General features: G+C 32.8%; 1 protein-coding gene across 29 annotated transcripts in view; it reads right to left on the bottom strand.

Annotated features, from left to right (window-relative positions):
• The window catches only part of LOC130902297 (coiled-coil domain-containing protein CG32809), a 373,790-nt gene that overhangs the window by 50,948 nt on the left and 306,715 nt on the right, over positions 1-16,127 (bottom strand). For 14 of the 29 annotated variants that reach the window (XM_057814300.1, XM_057814290.1, XM_057814318.1 and 11 more), the window contains 2 exons: positions 12,567-12,614; positions 10,165-10,221 (listed from right to left, as the gene is read on the bottom strand). The exons of 11 other annotated variants lie outside the window; for them this stretch is intronic. In XM_057814300.1, coding sequence (XP_057670283.1) covers positions 10,165-10,221; positions 12,567-12,614 — 105 coding nt within the window. The remainder of the gene's footprint in view (positions 1-10,164; positions 10,222-12,566; positions 12,615-16,127) is intronic. 4 more of the 29 variants (XM_057814296.1, XM_057814299.1, XM_057814305.1 and 1 more) reach the window with 1 other exon arrangement.

Genomic DNA, 16,127 nt, shown 5'->3' with positions numbered 1-16,127 from the left:
AGTAACGTCCGTAGAATTCTCTAAAGAAATTACAAAGAGATTATACGGGTAATTCAGATCGACGAAGCTTTTCTAAGTGGAGCAGAAAAACTAAGATCATACTATAGTGACGAAAGATGAAACTGAATTTTTATCACGTTTTTATCATTTCTATTGTTAGAAGAATATAATTTATAACGTGCCAACTAGTGAAACTTTCTAATATGGATTAATATGAAACAAGATTAAAATTAAAATTAAAATCAGAATTTTTGCTGAGGTTTAGAATTTATAAGGAGAAAAGTTCATTCTAGATATTTGGAAATCATCCAATAGTCATATAAAATTGTGACAATAATAAGTATAGAAGAGAAAACTTATGAATAATTATCTTATGGAAATTAGTAGTAATTACAAATAACTCGGGTACATCGCGTTTATGATATGGATACTACCTAAAATGCGTGTAGTGAATTACAGAATTTTAGTCTTTCAGTTTTTTTGAGTCTCTTTTCCAAAAATCAGATTTACAAAATTATTGGGAATATCAGTATGCTATCAACAAAATAACAGTAGCAAAATATTTAAAGTTATAAACAAAACCTGAACTGACATGCCGACATGCAATAGAATCAATAAAAATCACTTTTCCATAACCTGAAATTGCGAATAAAAATTCTATAAACTTACGTTATAAGCTTCATCAAAATCAAATTATATAAAGTGAGTGAGTGAGTATTTTATGTATAGAACGCCTCAATTGTCTCGGTAACGGCTTGTACGATTTTTGAAAATTTTTGTGTACAAGGATCTTGCCGGTATTATGGTGGTATTTACATTGTTGTCAGATCTCTCCTTTTTCCAGGGAAATAATGATCTTAGTTACTTCAAATGGATCACTCTCTATATTTTGTGCTTTTAGAAATCCTTAAGAAATAATTATTATTTTTCATCTGGTGTTTTCTATACCTCAATCCCATAATTTAGGAGTTATAGCTATATTTGCGTTATATCCGCCGAAGTTAAAATAATACATTTAGGTGGCTATGACTGCTACAATAACAAATTTGACGTTTCAATAAATTATTATTGTGGAAGTCTATTGAAAGTTGCAATGGATCGTTTGTTTGAAAATGAACGAGTTGATATTTTAATGATATTAGGATATAGTCAGATGATGACTTTGATAGACGTGGAGTTTGCAGATCTAATGATGAAAAAATGTTATAGTTTTTCAAGTAATGTCAAATAACAATCCTAGTTGGATGCGTGAATCCGTGAATCCAACACCCAATATCCCGGAAAATTGAATGAAAGAGCTGAAATAATAGGCGACGAAATAATTCGTCACTTGTTCTTTGGGGGTAACTTGAATGGTCGGAGTTTTTAGATTTATTGGAAAATAGCAAAATAACAATATCCTAAACGACAATATTTGGCAACAAGATGGTGCTCCACTTCACTATGTGTTTCCCAGAAGATGGATTGGAAGGCGTGGTTTTATCCAATGGCCCCCGTTATCATCCTACATGAATCCTTTGGACTATTTCCTCTGAGATCACTTTAAAAACATCGTTTATAAAACAAAACCTGCCAATATTAAGAAATTAAAAAATAGGATTACCACAGAGATAAGAAGAATTGAGCAGTCAAGAATTTTGCAAAATGTATTTCAAAGTATTAAAAATCGCATTTGTTGTATTGAAGTAAATGGACAAAATTTTGAGCATCTGCTGTAATCGCCTCTACTGTATGTTTTCTAAAATTCGTAATTTTTCTAATTAACAAATGTGTATCTACTTCTAACATGACTAACATGACACAAACATTTAACGATTTGTCCTTTGTTGTTGTAGATTTTATACACCATGATTTGGATAATTATTTTACTGGATCAGTTTCATTAAACTTTTTACTAACTTACTGACACTAGACCTTGTACGAGATTTGTATTAGCACATAAATTATTAGAGAATAATCAAATTAAACGAGTTTATTTAATCGTAGTCATCTAAATGTGCAATATTTATCGTAACTTTGGTGGAGATATTGTAAATGTAGCTATAACTCCGAAATTATGTCATTCAGTTATGGAAAATATTTCATGAAAAATAATGAGTATTTCTTAAGGATTTCCAAAAACACAAAATAGGAAAGGAAAGATTTGACAACAATGTAGATACCGCCCGTATCACAAGATCCTTGTGAGCAAAAATTTATAAAAATCATGCCGTTTCCGGGATAATTGAGGCCTTCCATACATGAAACTCACTCTGTATATAATATGCTGTAGTATGCATTGTTATAAGTTTACTGCTGTTTGAACTTCCTATGGCTATAAATTATCTCTGGAATTAATTGTTATATCAAAAAGAAGTAAACGGGGTTTCCAGGCGATAATTCAAGAATTTCGGAAGCAAATTGGAGAGCTCAAAATTATATTAGATGTGCAAATGAAGTTTTGAAATATATTTCTGTGATTCTGAAATGAAAATCTTTGTTTCAAACTATTTAAATACTATACGATTTGTAATTTGGGATTATTTGTATAGTTCAAACACTAATTTTTTTCTCAAAAAATCTGGAATTCGTTTATTAGTATTTAACATGACGATTTTAAATATACAATAATAATGCATACGCCTCCCTTTAGAAATATGATTTCAGAGTAACAACGTCAAGTTGATTACTACCTACATAGACTGTGAAAATTGTACTTAAGTGTCGAACAAAAAATTTCATCACTTATCATCACTTATAATTATAATTCTGGTCTCAAAAACTATAATTTGGCCGCCGTGCTGCAGAATTTGAATGTTGGTATTGACATTTATTCTTTGGAGTGTAGTAAAACATCCAAGTCCCATCTCCTGTCATAATATGACTAAAAACCTTGCCAATCTCTTTGCTGTAGCGCTCCAAAACGGACAAATATTGTGCCATTCGCATTGATTAGTATTTCTTTGTCGACACCGATCTTCCATACATTTATGTAGTGGAGGTTTCCGGTAAAAAAATGATAAGCAACTGATTCTAAAACTATTGGAAATTTTTGATAAAACTCACCAATAATCAACCACCTGCATTATCGAATTTCTTTTGTGTCAACTTTTAATTGATGACTTGACCTTGTCCATTCATTAAAAAACTTACACCACTCATGTGGTATATCCGTCATATACTTAGGCCAACCATAAACAAGCTTCTGGTGAGTTTCAGCAAGACTTAACTGATTTACATATCAACAAACGAAGATGTTAAACCATACGACAAACACCATCAGATGTGAAACGTACTACTGACATAGTCAGTACTCACATTATTATTGAAATTTTTCTATGGTTTTTAACAATTAATAATAATTTGGAGTTTTCTTTCCACCTTTTTCTTGATTTTTGGCTCCCACGTTCTGATAAAAAGCATCAAACTTAATATTAATTACACAATACACACCCCATCTAAGTATCATTTCTATGTACTTTAACTGATGCAAAATACCATTGACCAAGGAAAATCTCCAGTAAGAGACTTCATATTACAAATAGGGAACAGTTAATTTGGAGTAGCTAGAAAAATCTGGAAGCCTAGTGCTAAAACAGTACGGCTTTCGAGAAAGGAGACAGACAGAAGACGCTATCAAAGATTTCATGCAATCGACAGATTGACCGGCAGATTTCAAGACACCACATAAAAGGCTCTGTGTGAAAGTAATCGAAGTAAAAAGGGCAGTATGGCAACTAATACTGAACAAGTTCAATGAAAGAATTATAGACAAGGGTCTCTTACAAATAACTCCTATCCCTCCAACAAAAAAACCTTGGAGTAGAAGGAACTCAAGCGATATTAGTTTTCTCAAGGATATTTAAGAAAACTAATATGAAACTGCAATATGATGAGTACATAACACAAGAAAGGAATCTACGACGTATTCTCACACATGCAACGAAAACAATAGTCGAAATATAAATAACAATAGAAATAATAAGGATAACTGTACAGAAAACGCTAAGAACAATATAAGGAGTATCGGGAATTGAATGAGAAGTCAGGATATTACAGAAGAGCTAGTAATCAAGAAAGTGATGAGATTAGTTGGATAACGTAAGCGAGGTTGGAGAGATTATGTTGAAAACAGAAGAACAAAATACACGGAGACCATTTGACAGAACACTGAAAAAATGGTACAACAGCTGGAGCTCAGCGAATCAAAAAGGGTTCAAGACTAAAATAATAATCCATTTGATATTCTAACATTATTTTGAGCTACTTCTTTGAGCTTCCTACTTTGTAAGTTCCTGGACATATTTTCTTTGAAATATTGACTGAGCAAAAATTATTATACAGGGTTATTTTGAACGATGGAAACATCTGAATACCTCACAAATGTAAAAAGATTCGATAGGTGTTGCGTGGTTGCCACAGAAGTATATTTTTACGTTGATATAAAACATACACGGCGATCGGTCCTGAACAGCATAATAGCATAGTGACTGCAATGATAATTTTTTAAATGGATCACCATGTGTGATATTATAAATTCATCAATTCATTCTATGCTCAAACTATGTGTTTAGATAGACATAGATAATTGAATTACCGTATACCCTGAATCAATGATAACACTAAAATAGTGAACGGTAAATTTTTTCAATTTCTCACTTCTTAGATCTTTTTTATATGGTTTTGTTGATAAATTATCTTGATTAAACGTCTTCTTCAATTGAAACTTCGTTTTAAAAATGACGAAAATTGTCTTTAACAAAATATGAACTGTAATTAGGAAGAAATTATTTTACAAGTAGGTATTGTAGTGTCGCCACAGTTAATAAAATGCACGGAATAATATTAAAAAAGGTAAGAAAAAAATATGTTTTATTTTATTCTATTATAACTGGATTCACCCAATAGAAATTAACGGTAATCGAAAAATTAAAATTGTTCAATTGAATTTGTCGTATCAGTTTTATGAGACACTGTTTGAGCATTTATTGGTTTACTTTCCTAAAGCAAAAAATTAAGCAGAGCCAAGTTTGGTGACCATTTTATAACTCCACGACATCCTATGAACCTCTACGGAAACTATAGATAGCTACGTAATCCCTTGGGTAGGTCGCAAGAACGTAACACGCATCTATTTGGATCAGAAAATATGACTGATCACATTGGCCAAATAAAATTTTTTAGCTGGTCCAATAATCACCATTAAAAGTACATCCCATGAAGAAAAAAGAACTGGTTCCAAGTTTATTCGTGCTCTTGCATCAGTGACATGAAGAACAGCAGCCTTCATGAAGAATTTAAAATGCTGTAGATATTTCAAGCTTATTTTGTTTTATTTTATTCAACTTTGAAACCTATGGAGTCACATTCAGGCTGGTTTATAAAGAGAATCGAATCGATTATTGAATTATCTTTCTGTCAATAGATCTGCTGCATTGGAAAAATTTTTTACCTTCGATTATGCCTGTAAATGGTACCTTGAAACTGAACCAGGAGGATAAAATAAAACAGGCACCAATTCTGCCTGTGGAGTGGAATTCCCGCAATTCCTCTTTCAACTCTGAACGGGAACTTTAATTTATGATGCTCTAAAAATGAAAACTAATTTGATTCGTATAATTTCTTGTGTATACATTCTTTCATGTATAATATTCAGTAATTGTATGGCATTATGAGTACCAGGTAAGTAACAATATGATATGGAAAAGGGAGTGAAAGCCATAGAAAAATGTGTTTAGTTGAGGTAGAAAAAGACCTAAAGAGAATGAAAGTTGAGAATTTGTTAAAACAAAGACAGAGATTGGGTGAAGAAGAGTTGGGCGATAAAGGGGGACACGGTCTTCCATAGACTGCAGGAAAGTGAATAGATTGAGTTGAGTATAGTATGAATAGCACGTATAACAATAAAAAAAGTATATTCAATAAATAAATTGTCAACAACCAGGAAGATACAACTCTCATTATTTTGAATCAAAAACACGTGAAAAAATGATAATCTGTCTTGAGCAATTCTAAATATTCTGTAAAATTTATGTTTTGTGATAAACTTTAGTCATCGAAGCTTGTGTATCGCTAAGAAAAGACATTATATAGGAATGTAATACTGCAGTGAAGAGTGCAGCCTGTATAGTCATCCAATGATCCCGTGTGAACTTCGAGAAGAGGCAAAGTGTATAGAAAATTGATATAAATTTTGCTATCCTTCGTTCTTTTCATTATTTTTATTCATATGTTAGCAGCTGTCTTGCAGTTCTTTTTTATCTTGTAACGAGTATTTGTACAATTTTCTATAAATAAAGTTTTTTCTTTTAAATAGATTCAGATAACAGAATCAGCTTTGTGATAGGTAACTAGGTATCTAATACCAGGATTAAATAGAAGAACTGTATCGAAGACTAGGACTAGGAGGTTTGCTTCTTCAACATGATTTATCTTAGAATTTCTTCCATCATTTTTAGTAAATTCTTCGAATGATTATTAGTAATCGATATATTTTGATTTACGTGGCAACAATGTATTACGATTGAAATTATTTCTTTATGTTTGCTGTTTAATAGATCTAAGCATCCATAGAATTTGATTATGTTATAATCAAAATATCAATATCTGCAAAACCATAGACTACAAATATTTTATTATTATATTATATATATTATATAAACAATCAATTCTCTATATACTATTGAAACCCAAACCATCGTTTCTCGAACGAAATAACCTACGAGAGCCGTTTTTTTTAACCTCCGATCGCTCCGTGCAGACGCTACGCAGGCAGAAGAAATCGGACATGCATTGTAGGCGACTGCGAAGCTCCCGCATTACACACTCCGCCATTGTTGACATTCAGGCGTCAGTCGGCGTTGTGCTACAGCCACGTAAACATGTCCGTCATTATTGATTCTGCCGCCAAGTGTGAATTGCGAAGTATGATTCGTTTTCTAAAGGCCGAAGGCCATAGTGCTGCAAAAATCCATCGGAGAATGAGTCTTGTTTATGAGGAAAACTTCATGAGTGATGGTGTCGAAAGTTTAAAGATGGCCGTAATGGTGTGTATGATGAAGGGAGTCAAGGAAGCACATCTTTCGGTTCAGATGACCTAGTTCAACAAGTTGACAGAAAGGTTTCAAGAAAATCGCAGATTCATCATTACTGCTTTGTCTACGGAGTTTCCAGAATTTTCAAAGTCTGTTTTCTACTCTAGTTGAATTCATTGACGGCAACTTTCTTTGAAGAAGGTATTGAAGAGCTTGTCCACAGATATGACAAATATCTCAATCTCTTATTATTGTTTTATATGAACTTGTCTTTTATTTATAGCCTATCGGAGGTTGAGGTAAAACGTCCCTCTTATAAAATACACCTAACCATTTGAAAAATCTATGATAGCAGTCACTTTGCGTATCAAATATATTCATATGTGAACAGTGCACAATCTGTTTCGATTTTTTGCGTTTGTGAGATATTCATGTTTTATTGAGGGTAAACATTATATAGCCGAATTAACCTACAACTGACAGTTTGAATCGAGCATGGATAATAAAGGGAAAATAAATAAGTTTTATTAGTATTTGTAATATAAAAAGTTTTAGTATGTGAATAAATACTCGGTTATCTCCAAAATGATAATATGAAAAACCTCCTTTACAAAAGTTGTGCGTTGAACAAAATCTTTTAAACTAGAATAATAAAGGGTGACACAAAAAAGGGTGGTGAATAAACTTTTTAAAAATGGAATAAGCATTTTTTAATTGTATTTTATTTTCAATAGTAAAATTCATGAGACTTAGATTTTTTTATGTAAAAATCAAGCATGAATTTTCAAACATTCTTCCTTTCAATATGTCATTTGAATCAAATTCATCTCAAAATAAAATTAATTCTAAACAACGAGGGTTGTCTGGAAAATTTCCGAGCTAACAAGACATATTTTTATCATAAACATTTTTTTTCACATATGCGAACTCTAATCTATTTAACCCTTATCCAAAATATGCATTTCCGTATGCAATAACATCCTCATCTGATGAACAGCTCCTGCAAGTAAAAATTGAGGTTACAAAATGAAAAAAGTCACTGTGGGTCAGATCTGCTGAATATAGTGGGTAGTCAACCAATTCGAAGTGCAATTCTTGAATTTTAGCCATGGTGATTATCTAAGTGTGATAAGGTACATTGCCTTGAGGGAACGCCCTTTCTTTATCTTCAGATACGGTCGCATTTTGCAATTTCTTATATCACTTCAGCAAACGCTTCTCTCATTGTTTTAACAAGATAGTCGTTAAATACAATCCCACGACTATCGTTGTCATTACCTTTCCGGTCGATGAAACCGTCTTTGTCTTTTTAGAGCAGATTCACCCTTTGCAGTCCACTGTTGTTTCATTTCCGGAGTGTAGTGGTGAAACCAGGTTTCGCCTACAGTTATGAATCTACGCAAGAACCCACTCATTTCGCTTAAACATCATCAATAGAGCCCGAGAAATGTTCATTTGAATTAGCTTTTGGTCCAAAGTCAGCAAATGCAGAATTCAACGCGCATATTGCAAATCCATTTTTTTAACATGACGACAGCCTCTTCTATATCTCCTACTCTAATCTGATAGACGCTTAGCACCATTTGGTGAACTATATCGATGATACCGCTAGTTGTCGTAGTTTTCGATGCTCTGAACGCTCGTCGGCGTCGTCAGTGGAGATGATACGGCCACGGCCACGAAAATGTAACTTCATTGTAGTAGTAATTTTTTTAAAAGTGACATTTTGTTAACTGTCAACAGAGATGAAATATCAAACTTTTTCCCTGTCAGAAAAAAACTTTGCTTTATAAATAATTCTTGACGTTTTCTACCTATTAGCACTTTTTCGTAAAGCTAGTTTTTATCTAGATGCCACTTCTTTTTCCTTACCCTCAAACAATTCTCCCTTTGGCTACTCAACATTTGTTATTTCTACTAATACATGACAGAAAGTTTCTTCAAAAATCTTAACTCCCAACTTTCAGATGTGTGCCGATGAAAATTATTTTTTTGTTACAATGGTCGACACCTTTCCAAAAATGATGTTTATGCAGTTATTACTGAGTATTTATTTGAAGAAGCCAGTAACAGAAATATCTGATAACGTTATTTTCAGGCTTAAGAAAAAGGTCAAATGTGTTTGAAGGGTTCAAAATATCCCTAATATTCTCATGAGCTTATCGTAGTTTTATTCGACAGAAATGCTCTTACGATAAGGGAAAACCTTGCATCCATTTCCATTACATAGTACTGGAAGAATTCATAAAATATTGGAAAGAATCAATTTTCATTTTTCACTTTCCAAATAATTCAGATACCTAAGGGAGTTCTCTGTCCTAAACCTCAAAAACGGTTTTATGTATAAGAAGCCATTTCACAAAAAAGTAAATATTTATAATGAATAATAATAGCAGATAAATTAAATGCAACGAGAAAGGCAACTTTTGGACTGCTAATATGAAGTTGTATAAAATTTTTAATCCTCTTTACATTCATTCCTAGCTTCACAATTTCTTCCGTGAGTATTCCGCCGACTGACATTTTGAATATTTGTTTTTATAGTGTATGAATGTAAAATGTAGACCAATCGCATTTTCAACCTTCAAATTATTTCCGAAATTAATGGATTTACCTACATGGATGGACGATGAACTATTTTTGATGATAATATTCAAAGTAATTATAAAATGCAATCAAAAAAGACTTATTCCATTTAGAAGTTTTTTCACTACAATGTTTTTATCACAAGAAACCTAGTGTAAGAGGTTTGATTTAATTAACACCTACAAGTTTTTTTTTATATTACCGCAATAATTAAGTGTCCCGCGACTAATTATACACATAATATATGTTAATGCTAATTTGGAAATATTTGATCAATCATGTAACATTTTCTGTACCTTATATCAATCCTATGATGATTACTTTCCATACTGTTTTATCGTATTTAAGAAAAACTCAATTCAATAAGTGGATATAATAAATTTTATGAATCAAATTTTATTCAGAGATCAATATTTGGTCATTCAGCATGCAAATATATTTTATATTTATTTGTTATTTCCTTTTTCAGTCATTTATTTATTATTGAAAATTAGCTTAACTTAATTTATTATGCGTCTTGAATTAAAACGGCATACAATCATGCTTAAAAAAATACGAAACTTACGACAACCACTTTTACCCAATTTAGGGGCTTTACTATCAGACCTGATGTAAGAGTCATCTGCCAAAATAATAAATGTTTTTTCACATCAATGTAACCTATGCTGTCGCAAAATAATAGATAAACTAAGATTTACAACTCAATTTGAAAATTGGAAGCCAGAGAAGTTGACAGGTATAACAAAAAATAACATAGAATGTTACATCATTTTTTTGCTGAAACTAGAATTTCAAAAGAAAATAATCGACTTTCTTTGGCATTAAAATATAAAAAGAAATAATTGAAATGCACATCACTTTCTAAAGAAACAAAATATCATCAAAGTCTTAAAAAATTTCTACCGATTGATACTAATTTCAAATTAATCATAAATTAATTGAGAATTTGCAACGAAGACATAACTGCGAAAATTTATTTCATTTCTTATTATTTAATATCAATTCAATTATTCAACCTACAGCATGAACTGAATTTCTTAGTTATTTGAAAAGCTTTCCAATCCGCTACTAAGTACGTATTATAGTTTACAAGAAAAAAATCTAACCATCTCCGTTCATATCAGAACTAAACAGAAAATTAATTTGTTTTATGAATTCTTCATCTAAAGCTCAATTATGCTCATGGAGTAGCCACAACATATATCAGTACATGGACGCATATCTTGCTAACGCCTGTTTGGAGAAAGGACTGAAGTGGTTTGTGGGATATCATCAACATAAGCCCAGTTGTCATACTGCTTTGGATAAACGTAAGTTGTGGCTGGCTACCATTAGTATAATACCCCAAAAAAAATCACTCCAGCCACCCTATGCACATAATTTTTAGTAGCAAACCTAATATCTTCACAGCTATGTATCATAGGCACCTGAACAAAATCGTGAGAAGTCTTAGTGGTCACATTTTTTGCACCAGCTCAAATGTTAACGACTAGTTAGAGGTGATCTGATTTTCATTTTGCTACCTAGCTCAGAATCAAGTTTTGAGCGTACGAGGCACTTGTCTATGTGACATCAGAACTCATGGTACAGCTGAAGCGTCTTGTCATGTCTTTAGTCACACAAACGCAGACTCCTGTCTGCTGTCCACAGATATTGAAGCGACATTCAGTATTAGTTGAGTCAAACTTGCTATTCGGATTTCGATCGTAAGTAGCAAGAACAGAGACGAGGTTTCGAGATACTATATGTCATTGAGCGTGAATGTTTCCAACTTTCCACTTTCATAGTCGACTACTTAAATTGTTCCACTGCCAAGAACTTTGATTAATTCTTCATCTGTTGCTTTAACAGTGAACCAGTTTAAATTTCATATAATGCGGCGTGTAGCTCCATCATCAATTCACATTGGTCATTTGTGGTAGCCATTTTGACGTAACTGATAATTGAGACCGGAGAAACACGGGAATCGGTCACGTTGTCTTATGAGCTTTTCGATTCACTCTCGATAGAGATTACTGTCGGAGCACCCGTTGCCACCTGCTCTTGATGGATATTTAGGCTTACCATCAGCATTCCACTTGGGACATAGACAAATTCAATGGTCTTCATAGCTACAGTACTTGCATTTTGAAAGGTTAGTTTTCTTTTTCTACTGGAGAATGAAAAAAGACGAGAAATCTTCTACCAACATCTTTTTACTTGCATTCATATGTAGGTAACTCGACTTAGATGATCCAAAACTCTTAGTTAAAATGTGCAATACCTTGGAGACGTACAACAGATCAAGGAAAGTGTCGACGGTTTCTATCCAACGAAAGCCAGCAGCAAACTCTCATTGTTGATTTAGCACATAAAATAAAACTGATGAGGCTTCTTCAGAATTATCCCATTCCATACTGAAAGAATCAAGACCCTCAGGAAACAACTGATTTTCAGCTATGTTGTCAAACTGCTCAACCAGAATATCTCTTGCTTCCTTAGCTGAAAGCCTACTTGCAATTCGCTGGTGAAGATGGTCGCTAACGTATTAAGAAATGATTATTTTAACTTGAGATGTAAACTTATCAAACTCAGGTTTCTTATTCTTCACCAAGCGTTCAAGGCAAGCACAAAACACACGCGAGAGAAAATCGGCACTTCTAGAATCACGTCTAGATTGCTTAGATCTCAGAACACAATACAACGCAAGTTAATGAAAATGGGTGCCATTTATACGATCTCAACTACTACTACAAACAAGATGATTTCCGCTTGCTTACTGTATTACTGTGTTGATAATGTTTTTGTAATTGTCTATTTTTAATCAGAACTAATTAAATCTATCATTTTAAATTCATATAAAGGAAAAAATTCTTTACTTTGCTTTGTACTTTTCTATTTGGTTCAATTCCTGATTTGCCTCCAAGACTTAGATATGCATCTAGTTTATAACAAAAAAAGCAAATTAAGCGATTGTTGTATACAAACCTGGTAATGATGTTGAACTGGAACTGGAGTTCTTATCGAACTCATCTCCTGTAGAGGACAAAGGATGTGGAGTTAGCAACACACTATGTATACAAGCTTTATTTGTTTTATAACAAAATATTCTGACGCATCTACACACATTTTATTTGATGATTACACAGGCCAACGAAATGAGAGAAGAAATATGTATAATCAGCATATCAGATAAATTAAAAATCAGTGATTTTGAAAATGACATCTGGTACTGAACAAACAGACAAACAACATGGGATTTTTTGACTTTCGAATGAATCAAAGAGAAAAATTTGCTCTAAAAACCTGCTAACGAGCAGGTGAAAATAATGGAAAATCCAAGATCGGATCGAATTTAGCATGAAAATCATGCTCATCCCATTTCCTAAAATTATCAATATTATCGTGTTGAAGGAATTGTAAAATATCAATATCCTCACTATCCAATAGGTAATTAAGTCATTCCATGATATCAGTTACTGATTGAAGAACCAGAACTTGAATAAAATTCCATAGTGAACAATATGTTTATTGGCCTATGGAAAAAATACTCAGTCAATCAAGTCTTCAATACTTATTTATCACTAATGCCAATCGGTCAATTGCCAAACTTATAGATGAAATATAAGAAAATCCCAGTTGGAATTTTGTCTGCAAGTTAATACTATCCGACCTATACTTAACTACAGAATAAACATTGCAATTGATAAACCTTCCATTAATCAGCCACAGCTTATCAGTGGATAACTTGTCAATAGTGAGGTTACTACGACTTCAGAGTAGGAAAAAACCTATAACATTTTCAAAATAAAATTTCTTCAAAAATCAAGTAACACATCAATCTAGAAAAAAAGGAAAATTTCATTCTGGGGTTTTGGAGGTCGTTAATCTATAGTGAATTTATTCCTTATTGCTCCTAAAATATCATGGGAAACAAAATGTTGGCCTGTTATTCAACAAGAAGCAACATAATAGACAGAACTAATAAAAGAATACAATCAATTTCTGATTATCAAAAAAAAAAACCTGCTATACATTTTCTATCTTTTTTATAACACAAGAAGAATAATATTGAATATCTTGAGATTTGGTAAATAAAAAAAATATAATATAAAAATAAAGTCTACGGTACAATTATTAGAATCCGAAGTAAATCTTGCTCAAGCTGAAGCTCAAGTTACAATAATTATCTCCAAATTGAACTTATTCAATTAAGAATTTAGAGAATAATAGAGTATATTGGAATTTATAAGATATAATTATTATTACTGCTAAGAATGGTGAGAGATATGGTAGGTCATAATTTCCTGGTTTTTTTTGCAATCTCCTTGGTCACACTCGGACTAGCCCAAATGTGAAGAATCCAAAAGATCACTGACTTTGCAATAACAATATTCCACTAGATAAAGTTCTAGGACTTTGATGGTTGCAGTTGATGTATATCGCAGATTTTTCATCTATTCCAGCAAAGTAGTTCCTCATGTGTTGTTTTTGTAATCATCAACCTCTTTGTGCTCTGTAATTGGTCCTCCCCTCTACTGCAGTTTTCCGTAGCTCAGTCCGGAGACATTGTCTCATATACACAGCTTTTGATCTGCCTGCTGACATACAGCTATACCCGTTTGTTTTTTTCTCTTTCATCGTTTAAGACAACCACTGCAGGTTCGGATCTAGTCAGCAGTTGAGTGGTTACCAGTTAATCAGCAATTTTGTTGTCTTTGCGTCCTATATATTCAAGCATTCACAAAAACTTTTATCATCCTGTCGATAGTCAGCTCTCTGGGTGAAATGCACAAATAGATGTACGCAGTTATGTGGTTATTATCAAGTTTAGCAATCTGAGTCGCGGTACGTATGGTCACTAGCTGGGTGTGCGTAATAGAAGTGTACATCCTTTGGAGAGGGATGTCTGTTCCACTCCCTTCGTGATCGTATACTTCTAACCCAAACAACTCGCTTTTTTGAATCTATTCAATCAAGCTGACTTTTGTTCTCATTTACCCTTGACGGAAGGATGTAACGACTCGCACTTCCTGTCAAATAGGAATTATTTTATTATTATTCTTGACCTTTTTTCTTCTTTTGAGTATATTTGATTACATTACATTACATAATTCTCGATATCTTCTTTATTAAGCAATTCAATTCCATCAAGAAACTTTTGCAAATAGTGAAAGAAATGATAGTCAAACAGGGCTATATCCGATCTATACGATGGATACATTGAAACGGAATATATGTGGCATAGATTTGTCGTTATCAACACAACGCCCATTTTATGGAATAACTCCGGATACTTATTTTGAATTTCTACCTGTTATCTTGTTAATTGTTGACAGTGCTGAACTGAGTTAAGCCTTTGGCTGTATTTCAGAATTTCATAATATATCATTCCATTTCAGTCCCAGCGTTCAAACAATCAACCCAAACACAATAGTTTGAATTTAACGTGACTGTTTTTCATTGCGAGATTAACGGCTAAGTTGATTCAGTGCAATTTTTTTTGTACATCTGGTATTTTTCTAATGATTGCAATATGTTCGATGTTTGATGCTCAGAGTGATTTCGAGGTATTGATAACACAAATTTCCTCATCTGTTTGCATATTTTCAATTATAATTCAAATAGCACGTTTGAAACGTGTATCAAGTTGGTTTATTAGGATTAGTGACGAAAAATTTTGTTTACAAGAATAAGACAAGTTTTGATGATTTTATCACCGTTGCCGTTTTTCATGAATCAATTCGTATGTACATGGATGTACAAGAGAATTTTGAATATTTTGTAGGAAAAAGATGGAGATAAAATGGAAAAAAGACAACTAAAAAAAAGAAGATCTTATTAAACATCTCATGAAGATATTGGAATGGCTGCATTTATTTCAGACTTAACACGTTGCTCGTTCCATAAATATCCGGCAAGTGGCCTATAACAGATTTGGCTTTGGCGAGAAATTTCTTACAAAATTGAGTGACTTGTTACCATCGGTTCGAACGGAAAAGCTAGTTGCCTGGAAAAAATATATTCTAATGATTTGGAAAGAGACATATCATTATATACCGACTTGGATTGTTGAAACTAGCTTCGTAACTTGATGATTTTAAATATCTTTTTACACAAAAATCCACAGGATTCTATCCAGGAGGCTACGGGTCAAGAAAGTATCTAGCTCTAGCGTTATATGCTCATTACAAAATGTGGAGCATCACACGAGTGAACCACAATGCCTTCTTGAGACTATGACAGGTACATCAGACTAAAAGTTCCTATATCTTATCAGTTAACTGTGAAGGAATGAGAAAGGGTCTCAATTAATAAGCTTTGAAAACTTCGAGCCATACAATGACCGAAGAGGAATCGTGTTTTTATACCAATACGTACGGGGTTGTTATGGACATATACCATGCTATTTTTGAGAATTTTGCTTCATTTATAAATAGAACATTGGCAACGAAATCGGCATTATTGAGATTTTAGATATGCAAAATCTATTGACAATAACGTACAAGGGCAGATAACAATTTGGTAGCAAATTTGTACCTTGAAACC

Source organism: Diorhabda carinulata, chromosome X (assembly GCF_026250575.1).
Source record: "Diorhabda carinulata isolate Delta chromosome X, icDioCari1.1, whole genome shotgun sequence".
NCBI lineage: Eukaryota > Metazoa > Arthropoda > Insecta > Coleoptera > Chrysomelidae > Diorhabda > Diorhabda carinulata.
This window is presented reverse-complemented; position numbering and strand designations above follow the sequence as displayed.